This window comes from Bison bison, unplaced genomic scaffold, assembly GCF_000754665.1.
Source record: "Bison bison bison isolate TAMUID 2011002044 unplaced genomic scaffold, Bison_UMD1.0 scf7180017864382, whole genome shotgun sequence".
In the NCBI taxonomy this organism is placed as follows: Eukaryota; Metazoa; Chordata; class Mammalia; order Artiodactyla; family Bovidae; genus Bison; species Bison bison.
Genome location: NW_011494954.1, coordinates 4,395,950 through 4,411,291, shown reverse-complemented (window position 1 = coordinate 4,411,291; position 15,342 = coordinate 4,395,950). Strand labels below are relative to the sequence as shown.

General features: G+C 35.5%; 1 protein-coding gene across 10 annotated transcripts in view; it reads right to left on the bottom strand.

The window, feature by feature from the left end:
• The window catches only part of FUBP1 (far upstream element (FUSE) binding protein 1), a 33,863-nt gene that overhangs the window by 4,326 nt on the left and 14,195 nt on the right, over positions 1–15,342 (bottom strand). For 5 of the 10 annotated variants that reach the window (XR_826853.1, XR_826852.1, XR_826854.1 and 2 more), the window contains 6 exons: positions 12,629–12,780; positions 12,462–12,541; positions 8,768–8,905; positions 6,787–6,861; positions 508–567; positions 281–426 (listed from right to left, as the gene is read on the bottom strand). Coding sequence is in view for 7 of the 10 variants with exons in the window: in XM_010857579.1 (XP_010855881.1) it covers positions 281–426; positions 508–567; positions 6,787–6,861; positions 8,768–8,905; positions 12,462–12,541; positions 12,629–12,780 (651 nt within the window). In the remaining 3 variants the exon portion in view is untranslated. The remainder of the gene's footprint in view (positions 1–280; positions 427–507; positions 568–6,786; positions 6,862–8,767; positions 8,906–12,461; positions 12,542–12,628; positions 12,781–15,342) is intronic. The other 5 variants (XM_010857583.1, XM_010857584.1, XM_010857585.1 and 2 more) reach the window with 3 other exon arrangements.

Here is a 15,342-nt window from a genome sequence, read left to right as displayed (position 1 = left end):
ACTGGTTAATATAAATGGTGGTGGCTTCTTGCATGATTTGCAAATCCCTGGGGGAAAAAAGTTTATTTTTAAAATCAAAGGCATTATAGAAATATTCAGCACTCAGATGCCAGGAAGCATTATAAAAAAACAAACAAAAAACCCAAAACAATATACCACAGTACTTCATTTATAGTTTTGCCAGATAAAAATTTAAAAGGCAAACAGAATCCCAGACAAAAGTAAACATGCATAGAACATGACTGAAGTTGAAATCAGCACATTAGCAAATTTATTATACCTGAGGTGCTGGAGGATGCTGTGGCATTCCCTGGGGACTTGTCTGGGCATAGTAGGCTGCTTGTTGTCTATAGTACTCAGCCCAGGCTGCACTATAATCTGGCTGACCACCTGGTGGAGCACCAGTAGGAGCAGGAACTGCTTGACCTTTTGAGAAAACAGAACAACTTTGTTGCTGTAACCACAATTAAAAGCCCCAAAGAATCTCATTTCTAATAAAAACAATACCTTGCTTCTTGTAATATTCCTCCCAAGCCTTTGAATAATCTTGTGTCTGCCCTTGTTGACCTAAAAAAAACCCCCTAAATTTTAATACAAAATTATATCCACTGTAAGTACAGGTTATAAAGACAAAAGCACAGAGGGTCAGAATTGCTCCTGTTCTATTTTTAATGTTCCTTAGTGTCAAAACCTACTCTGTAATTAAAAAATCAAAATACTCTTTAGTTTCTTTTTGCCATACTATCATAACTTTCAGTTCTTTAGCATTACTCTTTAATAAAAAACAAAACTATCTACATAGTTTCTTGATTCAGTTACAGTTTTTATAAACTGTTCATATTCTAAATTAAGTCTGAACATGCAGTCCACTGTTCCCCAATGGTTATGTTGCGGGGAATGAATGGACCACTATTTTTGGTAGTTTTGTTCTCCATTTGGATTTGTTACACTACAGGTTTTAAAATAAAATGAAAATCTTCAATGAAGAGAATATTTCTTGAGAAACAAAAACCCAGTTAAAAACTATTATTTTAAGATCTGGCCAAGATTTGTTCTTTCCAGATTAGTAACCTATAAACTATGTATAACACTAATCTTCAAGATATCTTTTAATAAGATATTGAAAGTTTTAATATGCTATGCCCAAATGATAACAATTTTATTAAAAATAACCTGATGCAGGACATAAAAAATAATCACTACTGAAGAGGTTCTAAGCAACAAAATCAATGAAAGACAAAACTCAACAGCTTTCAGAAAGAGGTCTTTTTTCTAGGTGACTTTCCTGAATTAAGAGACTAAAAAGACATAATCAAATGTAACGCATGAAACGTGAATGGGCTCTGTATTAAAAAAAATAATAATAATAATGACAACTCTACCTCTCACACACAAGTAGCTACAAGGCACTTTTTTCTGACAACCAGGGAAACTTAAATATTATTAAAAATTTATTTAGAGCAACAGCTTGCAACTTACTTTGAAATGGCTCAGGCACCAAAACAGGTATATATACACACAAAGTACATATGACAAACTTTTTGAAAATGGTGAATCTGGACAGAAAATATACATATAGGTGTTCGCTATACTGGTTTTCCAATTTTTTGAAGGTATTAAAAAAATTAAAAGTTGGGGAGAAAGAGACCATAATTTTTCCTATTTCTTTATTTGAACAGATTTTATTTAGTTTGCAATTCATTTGGCTTTATGAAGTTATGACAACCAGACAAAAAATACTCAGAGAAAGCTGTTTTATGTTTGTTAGATGGTGCCATACCAAGGCAATTTTAGAAAATAGTCTATTATCATCACAAAAGTGGTTAAAGAATAAAAGCAACTGAGGAAATAAAAATTGAAGATGTATGGCTTAAGAAACATAAGAAACTCCCCCTAGTTATACAGGCAGCAGCACAGAGAAATCCTATATTCTCTTAACAAAATTATCACACTTTCGTTTTTCCATACTTCTTTTAGGAAATGAATTTAATATTTTGGTTTTATGAGACACAATTCAAGTAAATCTAAAACCAGTTTCAGTATTTAGACAACTGTCAAATATCCTGGTACTAAGAATAAAAAAAAAACCAACACACATTTTTTTTTTTTTTTTAAAACAAACTGCCCACTGCAACAAAGCCTTCTGACTTGAGGCCAAATTTATTTAAGGCAACGACGACGTCCACTACAGGTTTAAAAATGGAACTAAACTTCATTAAAAGACACTCATTTTTAGAGAGGAAAAAAACTACAGTTACCATGGAGACATATCAAGAAAATATCAAAACTCAAATTTTCACTGAAAAAACACCCCCAAACTCAAAATATTCCTGTGGAAAACTGAAAGTAAACATGTTATACTCCAAGAAACATAAACACGTGGTTAAGTCACCAACATCTGACACTCCAATCTTGAAAGCATCCATAGAAAAACTCATTCCACTCCTATATGAAGAGCAAACGCGATTAAAGAACTTTTCCCATCTAATCTTTTTATGTTTTGGATCTTCCTCTAGCCTCTTGCCCTTTGGAAAGGCATGTACTTAACCTGTTCCCTTTATTCTTTCCCTCAGTTCCAAAACTGTTTTGACGTGAGACAGTTTAGTTTATACTTCAGTAGAACATTACTTAACATTTACATATAACATGACAATGTAAGAATCTTAATTTCATTTCAGAGATAAGACTTAATCACCCTAGAGTTCACATGCAACATTCCATTACAGCCTAAGAGACAGTTCCGCTTGAATAGATTCCATCCTCAGACACCTTTATCTTTCCCACAATCACTCTCTCCTGGCTCTTTTAAAGGCTTAAGGTATCATATGCTAGGTATCATATGCTAAGGGTTCAGAGTTCACTGTATCAGTGCTTGACATTAAAAGGGCCTCTCTGAAGTCAAACTTATCCCCAAATGTCATCACTTACTCTCTTTTCAAATAGAAACTTCCTATATCTCTATTTTGAAGCCCTGTTTCTCTTTAGGGAGTTTACTTAGAAAAGTTTCCTTTCGTTCTAGCTTCAAAAGCACACACATCCAGATTACTGTCATTCCTTATATGGCAGCAATATGAATTTCTTAGTTTCTTTCATTAACCTTCAAGTATCTCATCTTTAAGAATTTCTCTCCTAAGTTTTCTTTGTGCTAATTGCAGGTAATTTAGAATTCTCTTAGAAAACTAATTTAAAAACAACTTATCTGTTTTCAACAGAGGTCTATTTTAATAAGCAAACTGAAAAATCTATAATGTTATTGTGGATTTTCTTAACAGAAAAAGCTGAAAAGGCTTCAAAGTCTGGGACAGTTCTAGTATGGTGACAAGGGCACTGGATGGAAATCAGGACATCCAGAGTCCTAGGAAATCCTACCTCTGCCACTTGGAAGATTAAAAATCTCTACAAATAAGGGAGTTAATTTGGAGATAAAGATCATTGTCTCTCCCTGGTATTCTAGTACTCTTTTCTTTCCCTCCTATTTAAAAACATCAAAGATTCAACTGATAAGTTTTATCCTTTAAGGTCTCTTATTTGTAGCTATCCTAAAAAGGTCTTAAGGACAAGCAATGCACTTAAAAGAAATCAAAGTGGTTAAGCAATCAATCATATACCAAAAAAATATCCAAAACAGAAGAAAACTTCCACAGGAAAAACAGACCTTGTAGCTATCATTAAGGGAGAAGGAAATGGCAACCCACTCCAGTGTTCTTGCCAAGAGAATCCTGTGGACAGAGGAGCCTGGTGGGCTGCTTGCTGTCCATGGGGTTGCACAGAGTCGGACACGCCTGAAGCACCTTAGCATGCATTCATGCATTGGAGAAGGAAATGGCAACCCACTTCAGTATTCTTGCCTGGAGAATCCCAGGGACAGAGGAGTCTGGTGGGCTGCCTGCCATCTACAGGGTCGCACAGAGTTGGACACGACTGAAGCGACTTAGCAGCAACAGCAGCAGCTATCATTAAAGATCACCTAACATTATTTAAGATTTACATTTAAAGGGAATCATTCAACCAGTTCACTTTGCTTATAAAATAACAGCTTATACCTGCAGTGCTACAGAAAAATAACAAGTGAAAAGAAGGCAAGGGTTAAGGAGGATCTTCAGTCAAACATAGTGTTTTAAGTTATTTCTATACCACCTTTTCCCACAAAGGTTTCAAGACAGACCAGCAGACTACCTCTATAATTACAATTTTATACAGCAGTCAGCAGGGAAAAGAACACAAACAACTTTTTAAAAGGCAAAGTGAAATGTCTACCCTTAAAAATAAAGATTTGAATGGTTAGAACTTGCAGATTATACAACATATTTTGGGTGAGTAACACGTGAATTTATTAAATACCTAAGTCTACCAACAGGGTTTGTTTTTACCCAATTTCAGTATTAATGTAGGAATCATATAAAGCATACTGCCCATTGTGAAAAGAAAACTCTTTAACCTTTAGTAATGATGCTATTTCATAAAAGCTAGTGACCACAGGTCATGTCCACTATGTTGTTAAGGAATGATTACTAAAACAGCATTCCGGGTTATTCTCAACAGTATCCCCATTTGGGCAATAAATTGTGTGATCGCCCTAATTACAGTATTCTGTCTTCAAGTATTTTTAAAATTTCTTTTTGCAGAATTTTAGTTGTTATAGGTCTGCCTGAGATAAACTGGGTCAAGCTGGGCCACAAATACATAAATTAATGAATTTGTTACAACCTCAGGAATAACATATAGCAACTTTTCTAGAAAGCCTAAGAGGAGAAATTATTTTTTGTTTTTTAAAAACACAAATTAGCTATGTAAAACATTCTCATCACCAGTTTTATGTACTTTTATATAAAGATTAATAGAATCACCATTCTGGAAATTTTTTTCTGTGAAAAATGGCAAATATCCTTTGGCAAATAACCCTGAAATTTACACTGAGAATCAATCACAAGTAGACTGTTATTTTATGATAAACCTATCACCATAGATACTTTCAATATCAGTGCAGAATGGGCAAGTTTATATGATTAGCTTGTTTGTCATTTCATTTTAAATGACTAAGAGAATAAGCACATGAGAAACAGCCAGATCTATCCAGAAGTACATCATTGGATTTGAAATGGTCCCTGAAAAATGCAAACATAGGAGACAGGTTTGGACGGCTCAGATGGTAAATGCCTGTCTACAATGCCGGAGACCCGGGTTCGATCCCTGGGTGGGGAAGATCCCCTGGGGAAGGAAATGGCAATCCACTCCAGTACTATTGCCTGGAAAATCCCATGGACAGAGGAGCCTGGTAGGCTGCAGTCCATGGGGTCGCAAAGAGTCGGACATGACTGAGCGACTTCACTTTCTTTCATTTTCAAGAGTTCCAAAGTCTGGTTCCACCACTGTGTAGTTGTGGGACTTGTTTCCCAATCCGTACATATGTCAGTGAACAGACAGTAGCCCCCCACCACCCCCATCCATGGTTTTGTTTTCTGCAGTGAAGTGACCTAAGGTCAACCGTGACCTGAAAATATTAAATAAACAATTCATAAGTTTTAGACTGCACATCATCCTGAATAGCAACATGAAATCTCATGCTGTCCCTTTATCTGGCATATTCCACCTATTAGTCACTCAGCAGCTATCTTGTTTATATAATGTTGACTGTCCCAGTATTGCAGTGCTTGTGTGTCCAAGTAACCTTTATTTTACTTAATAATGGCCCTAAAGTACAAGAAGAGTGATGCTGGCAATTGGGATATGCCAAAAAGGCTTTTCCTTTAAGTGAAAAGGTAAAAAGTTATCTATTTAATAAGAAAAAAATTGTATGCTGAGGTCGCTAAGATCTACAGGAAGAACAAATCTATTAAACTGTGGCAGAAAAAAAATTCGAAGTTTTGCTGTCACTCCTCAAAATCCAAGTTACAGCTATAGTATGTGACACATAGTTACAGTGTGTGACATATGGTTGGTTAAGATGGAAAAGGCATTAAATTTGGACAAGGTATTTTGAGGGACAGGTCATTCATGTTCACTTTCATTCAATATACTCTAATTGTTCTATTTTATTAATGTTGTTACTCTCTTACTGTGCCTAATAAATAAAACTGATAATAGGAAAAAAGCATAGTACATATATAGAGCTTAGGACGATCTGCACTTTCAGGAACCCATGCGGCGAAGTACTTAGAACATATCCCCCATGGGTAAGGGGGGTGTGGAACCACTGATACAGTATTTGCAAAGCACTTTTATTAACAACTGTACTCTCCATTAGAATATAATAACCAGAAGGGCAGAACTCCTAGGTGTTGTGCCCACAATCACATTCTCAGCATCTATTTCTATGCTTAGCATGTAATACACGTTCTATGTTTACTGAATGAAGAAGACAGCAATTCCAGGTGACTGTTTCTTTTTTCATATATGCATATGTTTTAATTAACTTCCTTTATCACTGTAGGTTACTTCTGTATCTGTTTATTTTGCAGAAAAAATAACACTGCACACAACCAATTATTGCTTGGTGCTCTATATTTTAGTTTCAACTACTAAGTGGCTGATAAATTGTGTTTAGAAATAAAAAAACTTCTTAACCACAATTTAAACAATGATTTGTAATGACCATGATACTTCTGAGAGTTCAGTGATTTGGGAATGTATCCTTCTACACGTCAAGATTTTAAATTACTGGACGAAAGAAGTCCAAGGTACTAAAACCATGGAAAAAACATGCTTTTTATCAAAACCTTTAACCTTTTAGTGTGGTATTTACTGAATATTTTAATAAAATGCATAAAAATGAAATGTAGAACATACCCATTTTCTTGTAGTACTCTTCCCAAGCCTTGGTATAATCAACCTGTCCAGCTGGAGCTGGATTCTGCTGATCTCCTTATTCAAGAAAAACATAAAAAAATTATGATTAAGGTTTTTAGAAAGCAATTTTGGCCGCTGGGGTGTTTTTGTGTACGTGTGAGAGGAGTTGGGAGTAGTCTGTCATGGGGAATGAGGGGAGGGAAATGCTGTGTGGTAGTGGCATCCTTGCTGGTACCAAAGACCCACCCAGGATTCTGGGGGAAGAGACAGAGTGGGCAGAAAGATGCTCCATCTATTTAGAATAGTAGTTACAGTGAGCATAAGTAAATTCATTGGTCAAATAAGAAAACACACTGAAGATACCAGGTCTTTCACCATGTATAAGCATGGAAAACAGAAAAGCTAGGAAAAAACTTTCAAGTCTTAGAATAAGAATTGCAGGTTATATGAACATACAGTTTAAAAATTATACACACATATGGATATTTATGTATTTTTATACATATGTAGGTATGCATGCATGTAAATTCATTTCCTAGCTCTGCACACTGAATGGAGCTAGTAGCAATAACACCTCAGTGGCAACAAACACAACTATTTAGCTTCTAAATATCATTATCTACTAAAAAAAATTAGGGCTCCTTGGAAAAACGGTTAATTCAAGGGCTGAAGCTCCAAAAACACAAAGTAAGCATCTTATTGTCCAAGAAAGCAGGAAAGTGCTGAAAGAACTGACAGGCATGTCAAAAGAATACAGGAGCCATCGTGAAGGTGCTCCTGACTGGCCAATCTGGCTAAGTTTAAAATAAAACCTATTAAATCCATACTGACATAAATAAATAGAAAGAAAAGGAAACCTCTTTCTTATAGTAAAATACCACCTAATAAATGTAGAAAAATGATGGAAGCAGAAATTATCATATTTGTAATTGAATTAGGTAGGTACTATCAATGAAGGCTAAGGCCTTCAATGAGGAACAGAATCCTAAGTTCAGCTGAGAAATCTTTTTTCTAAGGAAGTTTAGCTGTAGTGTTATGTTTTGATCAGAAAGGTAATTTCTCTTTGCTCTAGCAGTTTTATAATTTGTACTAGTTCTTTATTTTTATTCTCATTTTTTTAAAAAAAGTTAAAATTATAAATCACGTCTAATCAAACTGAACTGTAAAACTTCTACTGTGTCTTTAAGGAAACAATAAAATTATCCCACTTGTCCTGCCAAAAAGAGAATAGAACAGTGGTATAATCACTGTATAACTTTCCTGCTGCTGCTGTAACTCTCCAGACAGTATTAATTTCAAAGAGAAAAATGGTGTTTTTATAGAACCTTGGCAGACCTCATTCATTTTTTTGCAGTATTCTTGCCATATTGTATGTAAGCAGGAACCTTGATCATGACCTCATCTTCATGAGAAAAGGTTGAAGGGACCTATGGTTGACCCATAAGCATCTCACAAAAGGTCTGTACTCTTTTGAAAGAAAAAGATAGGAATTATTTTTGACTGGTGAGAAATTGTTGGAACAACTGGTAAAATGGGGTAAGGGCTATGCCTTGGGATAGTAAAAACAATCAGTGTTGATTAACTGATTTTGAATGCTGTGTGATGGTTATATATATTTTTTGAGAAACACAGAAAGGAGTACTTAAGAGTAATGGGCCATTAAGTCTACACTTTGGTCTTAATGATTCTGAAAAAGACTAATGACAATAGATATGAACACATAAGATAGGGTAATGGAACAGATGGGGGAGATACACATTTAACAGCTAGATTATCTGGGTATTCTTGGTAATGTATCTTACAACTTTTATTGGTTTAACAGTTAACTCAAAGTAACTTGTTTTTAAAAACTGAAGGCTGCTTACTTAAGCTATTATTAACTAAGTATTATAAATATGGGGGTATTATACACTGATGTACTTCATATATATTTCCAAACACAAGTTTTCACTTCTATATAAAAAATAAATTCTTTAGTTACCATAGTTACCTTGTCCATTGGTTTGGGTTGTAGTTGGTGCACCAGCAGGAGCTGCAGGTGGTGGCTGTGCTTGTTGCTGGTAATAGTGAGCATAATAAGCAGCCCAAGCTGCTGAATTTGGATCTGTTCCTGTTTTAGCTAGAATAAACAAAGTTATACATTTGCATCTAAAATCCATAATCAATTAATCACACACCCCCCCTCTCTAGCAAATAAACAGAACTCCAAGTTAACTGGACATTAAAAAATAGTAGGTGGAAACTTACAAATTCTTCTATTATTTTTACCGCCATATTATTTTAGAAAACTGAGGCTCAGATTAAGTTCCTAGAAAACTAGCTTGTGGCAAAGCTGGGATAGGAATGAAGATCTTTTGGTTTCAAATCCAATGCTTTGTCTCCTAAATGCTTTGTCATCCTGTGTGGTTTTCCTAAATCAAGTTTGCCTCAAGTACAACAGTCCTTATGAAGAATTTTCAGGAACTAGCCCATACAAGAAACAATTATTTTATAACTATGAACTGTCCTATCTTCTTTCAATGAAGAGCCAATTAAAAAATCTTGGAAAAAGAAATTGAGATTAGCCGTATTTCATCTCATCATATTCCAGTGATTATCCTAAAAGATAAATTTGATGTCACTGTCCTATTTGAAATTATTTCCTGGTGTCTTTAGGACTAATAAAACTTTTAAGGACAGCATATCATTCAACGCTTTTACCAAGATATTTGGACACCCTGGCTTATACTTTCCTTTCCAGCCTCTCTCTGCTGTCGGTATCTTTCCAACACTCCAGGTCGGAACACAGTAAACTGGCTGTATTTTTCAAGTCATCACGCTCACATCTGGGCCTTTCAGCACGTTACACTTCCTCTGCACTTGACTGACCCTCATTCAATTTTTCATAAAAAACTGATGCATTAACAGTATGGGACTTTCCAGTCAGAAAAAGAAATCTTCTTACTGATTCTTTTATACTTGGGAGCATCATAGGATGCTATATCTTTATTAGTTTATATCCTCAAGAAAAATCCTGGTAATTTCCTTAATCAGTCTAAATCTATATGAAAACCAGTCTACACATATGACTAATACATATTGAGAACTTACTAAATTCATTCAATATAATATTCATTCATCATTTTATAGATAAAACAGACTTTAAGTTCAAAACTTGCTTGCTATCCCATAATTAGTAAGTTGTAAGAGTAGGACTTATTCAAGTCTCTTACCTTCTGAAGTCAAAGTTATGGGACTTACTGCACAAATCTTTCATAATCCATTGATTTTTTACAGGAAGACTTAATTCAGAGAATACTGACTTTATTGTGAATACAGGGCCACATTAAAATTCCAGGGTATTTAACACAAAATCACAATTTCATTTTTTTAAATTTTCATTTCAATTTTATTTAAAAATATTTTGGTTTCACAAGCAGTATCTAACCCTAGATGCTATCTTTTAGCTAAATGGTTAAGTAACTTCTTTCCCAAAGGCACTGCTGAAACCCACATTTAGTTATACCAATTCTTAAGAGTGGTGACTTCACCACTACTCCAAGTGGGAAAATGAGATTGTAACACAGAGACCACTTATTTTTTAAAAAGAGCAAAGGAAGATCCGCTTTTTCTTTCTATACAGAGCTGCTACTGCTAAGTCACTTCAGTCGTGTCTGACTCTGTGCGACCCCATAGACGGCAGCCCACAAGGTTTCCCCGTCCCTGGGATTCTCCAGGCAAGAACACTGAGTGGGTTGCCATTTCCTTCTCCAATGCATGAAAGTGAAAAGTGAAAGTGAAGTTGCTTAGTCGTGTCCAACTCTAGTGACCCCATGGACTGCAGCCCACCAGGCTTCTCTGTCCATGGGATTTTCTAGGCAAAAGTACTGGAGTGGGGTGCCATATACAGAGCTATTCAAACATATAAACCATTTTTTTTTCAGTAGCTTGAATGAACAGAAAATAAAGTTATATATAATTTTTGATATTTGGTCTTCATCAGCAACTCTCACTTCAATGGCATGGCCTCATACAAGGACATCAACCTTTCTAGGCATAAAGAGTATATGAGGAGCTACATTTTTTTTTTTTTTGAGAACAAGTGCTTTATGATGTTGTGTTGGTTGGGGCCACTTCTTATTTCCATCATTTTTTTCAATCTTACTACTTACCTGAACAGAGCACCCAAATAGGTGCAATCCTACAGATTCAAGTTAACCAATATAAATCTGCCCCTTAATTTTCTCAGTGTCTTCAGTGGTGTGATTCCTCAGCTTAGTAACACCATGCCTTAGCTTACAAGAGGGAAAGAAAAGTTTTTCCACTCTTTAAAGACTAACTTTTAGACTATTATACAATAAATCATATTTGACCTTTCTTCTGATAAGTCCTTCTATTAACAGCACAGTATTGCTAACACTTTGAGTACCCTCTTCTGCTACAGAATGTAAATTCATTACTCATACTCAGACGTCAGCACACTTCTTGAATGTGTGAGTTGAGGTTATTTGCTGTCATGTTGTATCATCATATTCCAAAAAGCATACCTCTTGTTATTCCAAAGAGCATGAAAAATGAAAGCGTGTGTCACTCAGTAGTGCCTGACTCTATGTGACCCCATGGACTGTAGTCCACCAGGCTCCTTTGTCCATGGAATTCTCCAGGCAAGAATAGTGGACTGAGCTGCCACTCCCTTCTCCAGGGGATGTTACTGACCCAGGGATTGAACCCAGGTCTCCTGCATTGCAGGTAGATTCTTTACCGAGTTACCAAAGGCATACCTCCTATGAAATTAAGGTATGTTAAAATATAGGACCACTCTCAAATACTAGAAATGTTTAATAAAGTTCACTAAAATAATTGCAATCAAATCATTTTAGCTGTTTTTTAAAATATATATATATATATATATATATATATATATATATATGCGCAATAGTATGAAAAGGAATCCTTAATTCAGTACCTTCCTTGAAACTACTCCAGTGAAAAGGTACACAGTAGGTGAGAAAAAAGGACCATAAAAATTACTGGTTTCAATGAATTCCCTCTTTGACCGTAATGGAAAGTAAACTACAGGGTAGGAAAAGATTCAAGAATAGGATAAAACATAACAAACATATAAATCCAGATCTGAACAGAAAAAATCTTTATCTAAATGAATTTTAAGAGTTCCAACATGCAGATATTTAATATAGGCCTGACTTTTACTAATATGTGAAGTTATCATATCAGGAATACTAAAATAGACAATATACTTGCATATCTTATTTGAGAATCTATAAGTTTAATGCCAAAGTATTAAAACACTTCAATTGACCCACATAATTTTGTAAACAAATGTACATTATTCTTTCAAGGAAAATGTCACAATTAACAGACAATATATTTGATGGCACTAGCATCTAAAACCTAACACACTGTACTTCTTCCTATAGCTTTGGCTTTTAGCATTCAGCTGTATCATTTTAGAAACAGAGAAAGCCAAATGCAGGAAGAAAAACACTCATGAAAACAGACCATATTCCCAACAGTCTTATTTGCTATAGCAGAACCAGAAGCTAACACTCCTGCTAAAGGAGTGAACAAGTGCAGACAATGCACACAATATAGATTCAACACTAGGAATACCTAATGAATGTAACAGGAGTGGCAAGCAAAAACACAGATTATACCAAATGATAATCATCTTTTACCTGGATCTGGAGGGGCTTGTTGCTGCCAATGTGGGTATGCATTTCCCCACCCTTGGGGAGCATAAGGGGCTGGAGGGCCACTGAAAAGACAGAAATCAATTTAAAAATACAACTTACCAAAATCTGTAATCTTTGAAGAAAAGCCAAGAGCAAAACTCAAAACTTACTGAGGAGCAGGGCCAGGCGGTCCTGGATTATAAGGTGCAGGGTTATATGGTCCCATTGGAGTTCCTGGTCCAGGAGGCCCAGGAGGCCCATGGGGGCCAGGGACACCATGGGGCCCATGGGGTACAGGTGGCCCTAAAGGATTTACTGGGCCCTGCAAAAAGACAAAAATCACAAAGACAATAAAGGTTAAACATTTCAAAAGTCAAATAACCTTTCATTTCTACACCTTTACCTACCTGTAATCTAAAATTTATGTTTTTCCTTCATTCCTTACCCATGCTGCAAAAATCTAACTCTACCACATTGAGACATGTAAAATTAATTCAAATTAACAGTATTAGCAAAGACCTGATACATTTCCTTTATCTTCTACTCTTTTCAGACTACTCCCTTTTCCATTATTTCCCTTTCCTTGTACAATTCTTACTTTTACTATTCCTTCATCATCTTAATCACGGAAGCTTACCAAACATCAAGTTCTTTCCTTTACCTCTTCTCTCTCTGCATCAACTCTACATCTACTCTCCTAACATTAATCAGAGAAATATCTTAACAACATAGTGAAATGGCTGATGAATACTTTACCAATAATGAATACTAAACCAATAATATTTAGCAAGTTCTTCTTCAACAAAGTAGCCTTCCTCCTAGCCCTTCTGTCACTGAACCACTTTTCAATCAATAATTTAAGTTCATTTTCTCCCTTACCCTTTATCATAATTTTCTAAATACAACAAAGATTTCCTTTTAATTGATTTAGTAAGTCACAGACTACTTCATATCCATTTCATGTTATAGTATAATTAATAATGCTTAGTTGATTCCTTTTTGATAATCCCAACTTGTAAGGACAACTAGATTCACCTGCTCTAAAATAAAATACTGTTAGTACTCACCATGTGACAATTTGGACAAAAATGCTTAATCTATATTTGGTTGTCAATTTTCTCACAATAAAGCTAAATACTTCATGACTTTTAAAATCCCTTTATTAACATTATCCCTCACTTCTATTAGCCATAACCTATCCTTTCTAAAGAGTAAAAAAAAAAAAAAAAATTACTGGAAAAAAAAAGTAGCAACATTTTATAGGGCAGGCATGCTTTTAAGTGATAGACACACATACTTCAAACATTTCATCCCTATAACCCTATAAGGTAGGTATAATTATCCCTACTTTCAGAAGAATGAGAGGCAAAAAAAAGTGTAAATATCTTCCTCTAAGATCATGCAGTCAGTAAATAATTGAGAGTATTTTGAACCTGGACACCTGACTCAGGAGTCCATGTTCTTAATTGCTTTTCCAGAACAACCTGTCTTGTATGTTCATCAATCCAAATGCAATCCTAATTTTGCTAATGATAGCAAAATCCAAAACCAAGGAGCACTAATCATTCTTCTGGCATCAATTCTTGCCATTACTGAGTCCAACAATTATTTTCCTCATGTTTTTGAACAATTACATTTATTCTCCTTATCAGAGAACTTAGAATATTTGTGTGTATTTTTAAGGTATTCTTAAGTGTCTTTTCTACATCTATTTTTGTTTTCCCAAGCATGGAGAAACACCTCATTCAGAGCATGGCAAACATCAAGGAGAATTTTCCTAAGATATTCTAATTATTAATAATAAACTAAGAAGCTCCCTCACAATATGTTAATTCTTCACAGTAAAATAAACATAGTAAAGCAGTATTTTGGGGGCTCCAAAACCACTGCAGATGGTGACTGCAGCCATGAAATTAAAAGACACTTGCTCCTTGGAAGAAAAGTTATGACCAACATAGATAGCATATTAAAAAGCAAAGACATTACTTTGCCAACAAAGGTCTGTCTAGTCAAGACTATGGCTTTTCCAATAGTCATGTACGGATGTGAGAGTTGGACTATGAAGAAAGCTGAGCACCGAAGAATTGATGCTTTTGAACTCTGGTGTTGGAGAAGACTTTTGAGAGTCCCATGGACTACAAGGAGATCCAACCAGTCCATCCTAAAGGAAATCAGTCCTGAATATTCATTGGAAGGACTGATGCTGAAGGTGAAACTCCAATACTTTGATGGAATTTTGCCACCTGATGGGAAGAACTGACTCACTGGTAAAGACCCTGATGCTGGTAAAGATTAAAAGTGGGAGAAGGGGACAACAGAAGATAAGATGGTTAGATGGCATCACTGATTCAATGGAAGTGAGTTTGAGTAAACTCTAGGAGTTGGTGATGGACAGGGAGGCCTGGAGTGCTGCAGTCCATTGGGCTGCAACAAGTTGGACACGACTGAGCGAATGAACTGAAAGCAGTATTTCCTCATTATTTTCAAACTTGGTTAGGTATCAGGATCACCTGGAACATTCTTAAAATTAGACACTGGGCCCTACTGCAGACATTCTGAATTACAATTATATGTTACATGCTGAAATGTAAAGCACACAAGCTGTCTACATTCCAAATTCCCCTAGATGACTGTCTGGAGCCAGTCTAAGAAATAGGATAATAGGATAATGTAGAGTTCTACTTTAATGAGGGGGGAGGCATCTGATTCTTCTTTGCCTCACCAAGGTTGCCCTTAATAAACAGTAAGCAAGCAGTAACAGTCACCAAGTAAGTCCTTAATAAATAGTGACTTCTGGTTAACTATCTGTATCTTTTAGTATTTTTCACAACCCTCTACTAACCCTAATGTTGTAACTCAAGTAATGTCATCTTGTCTTATTTAC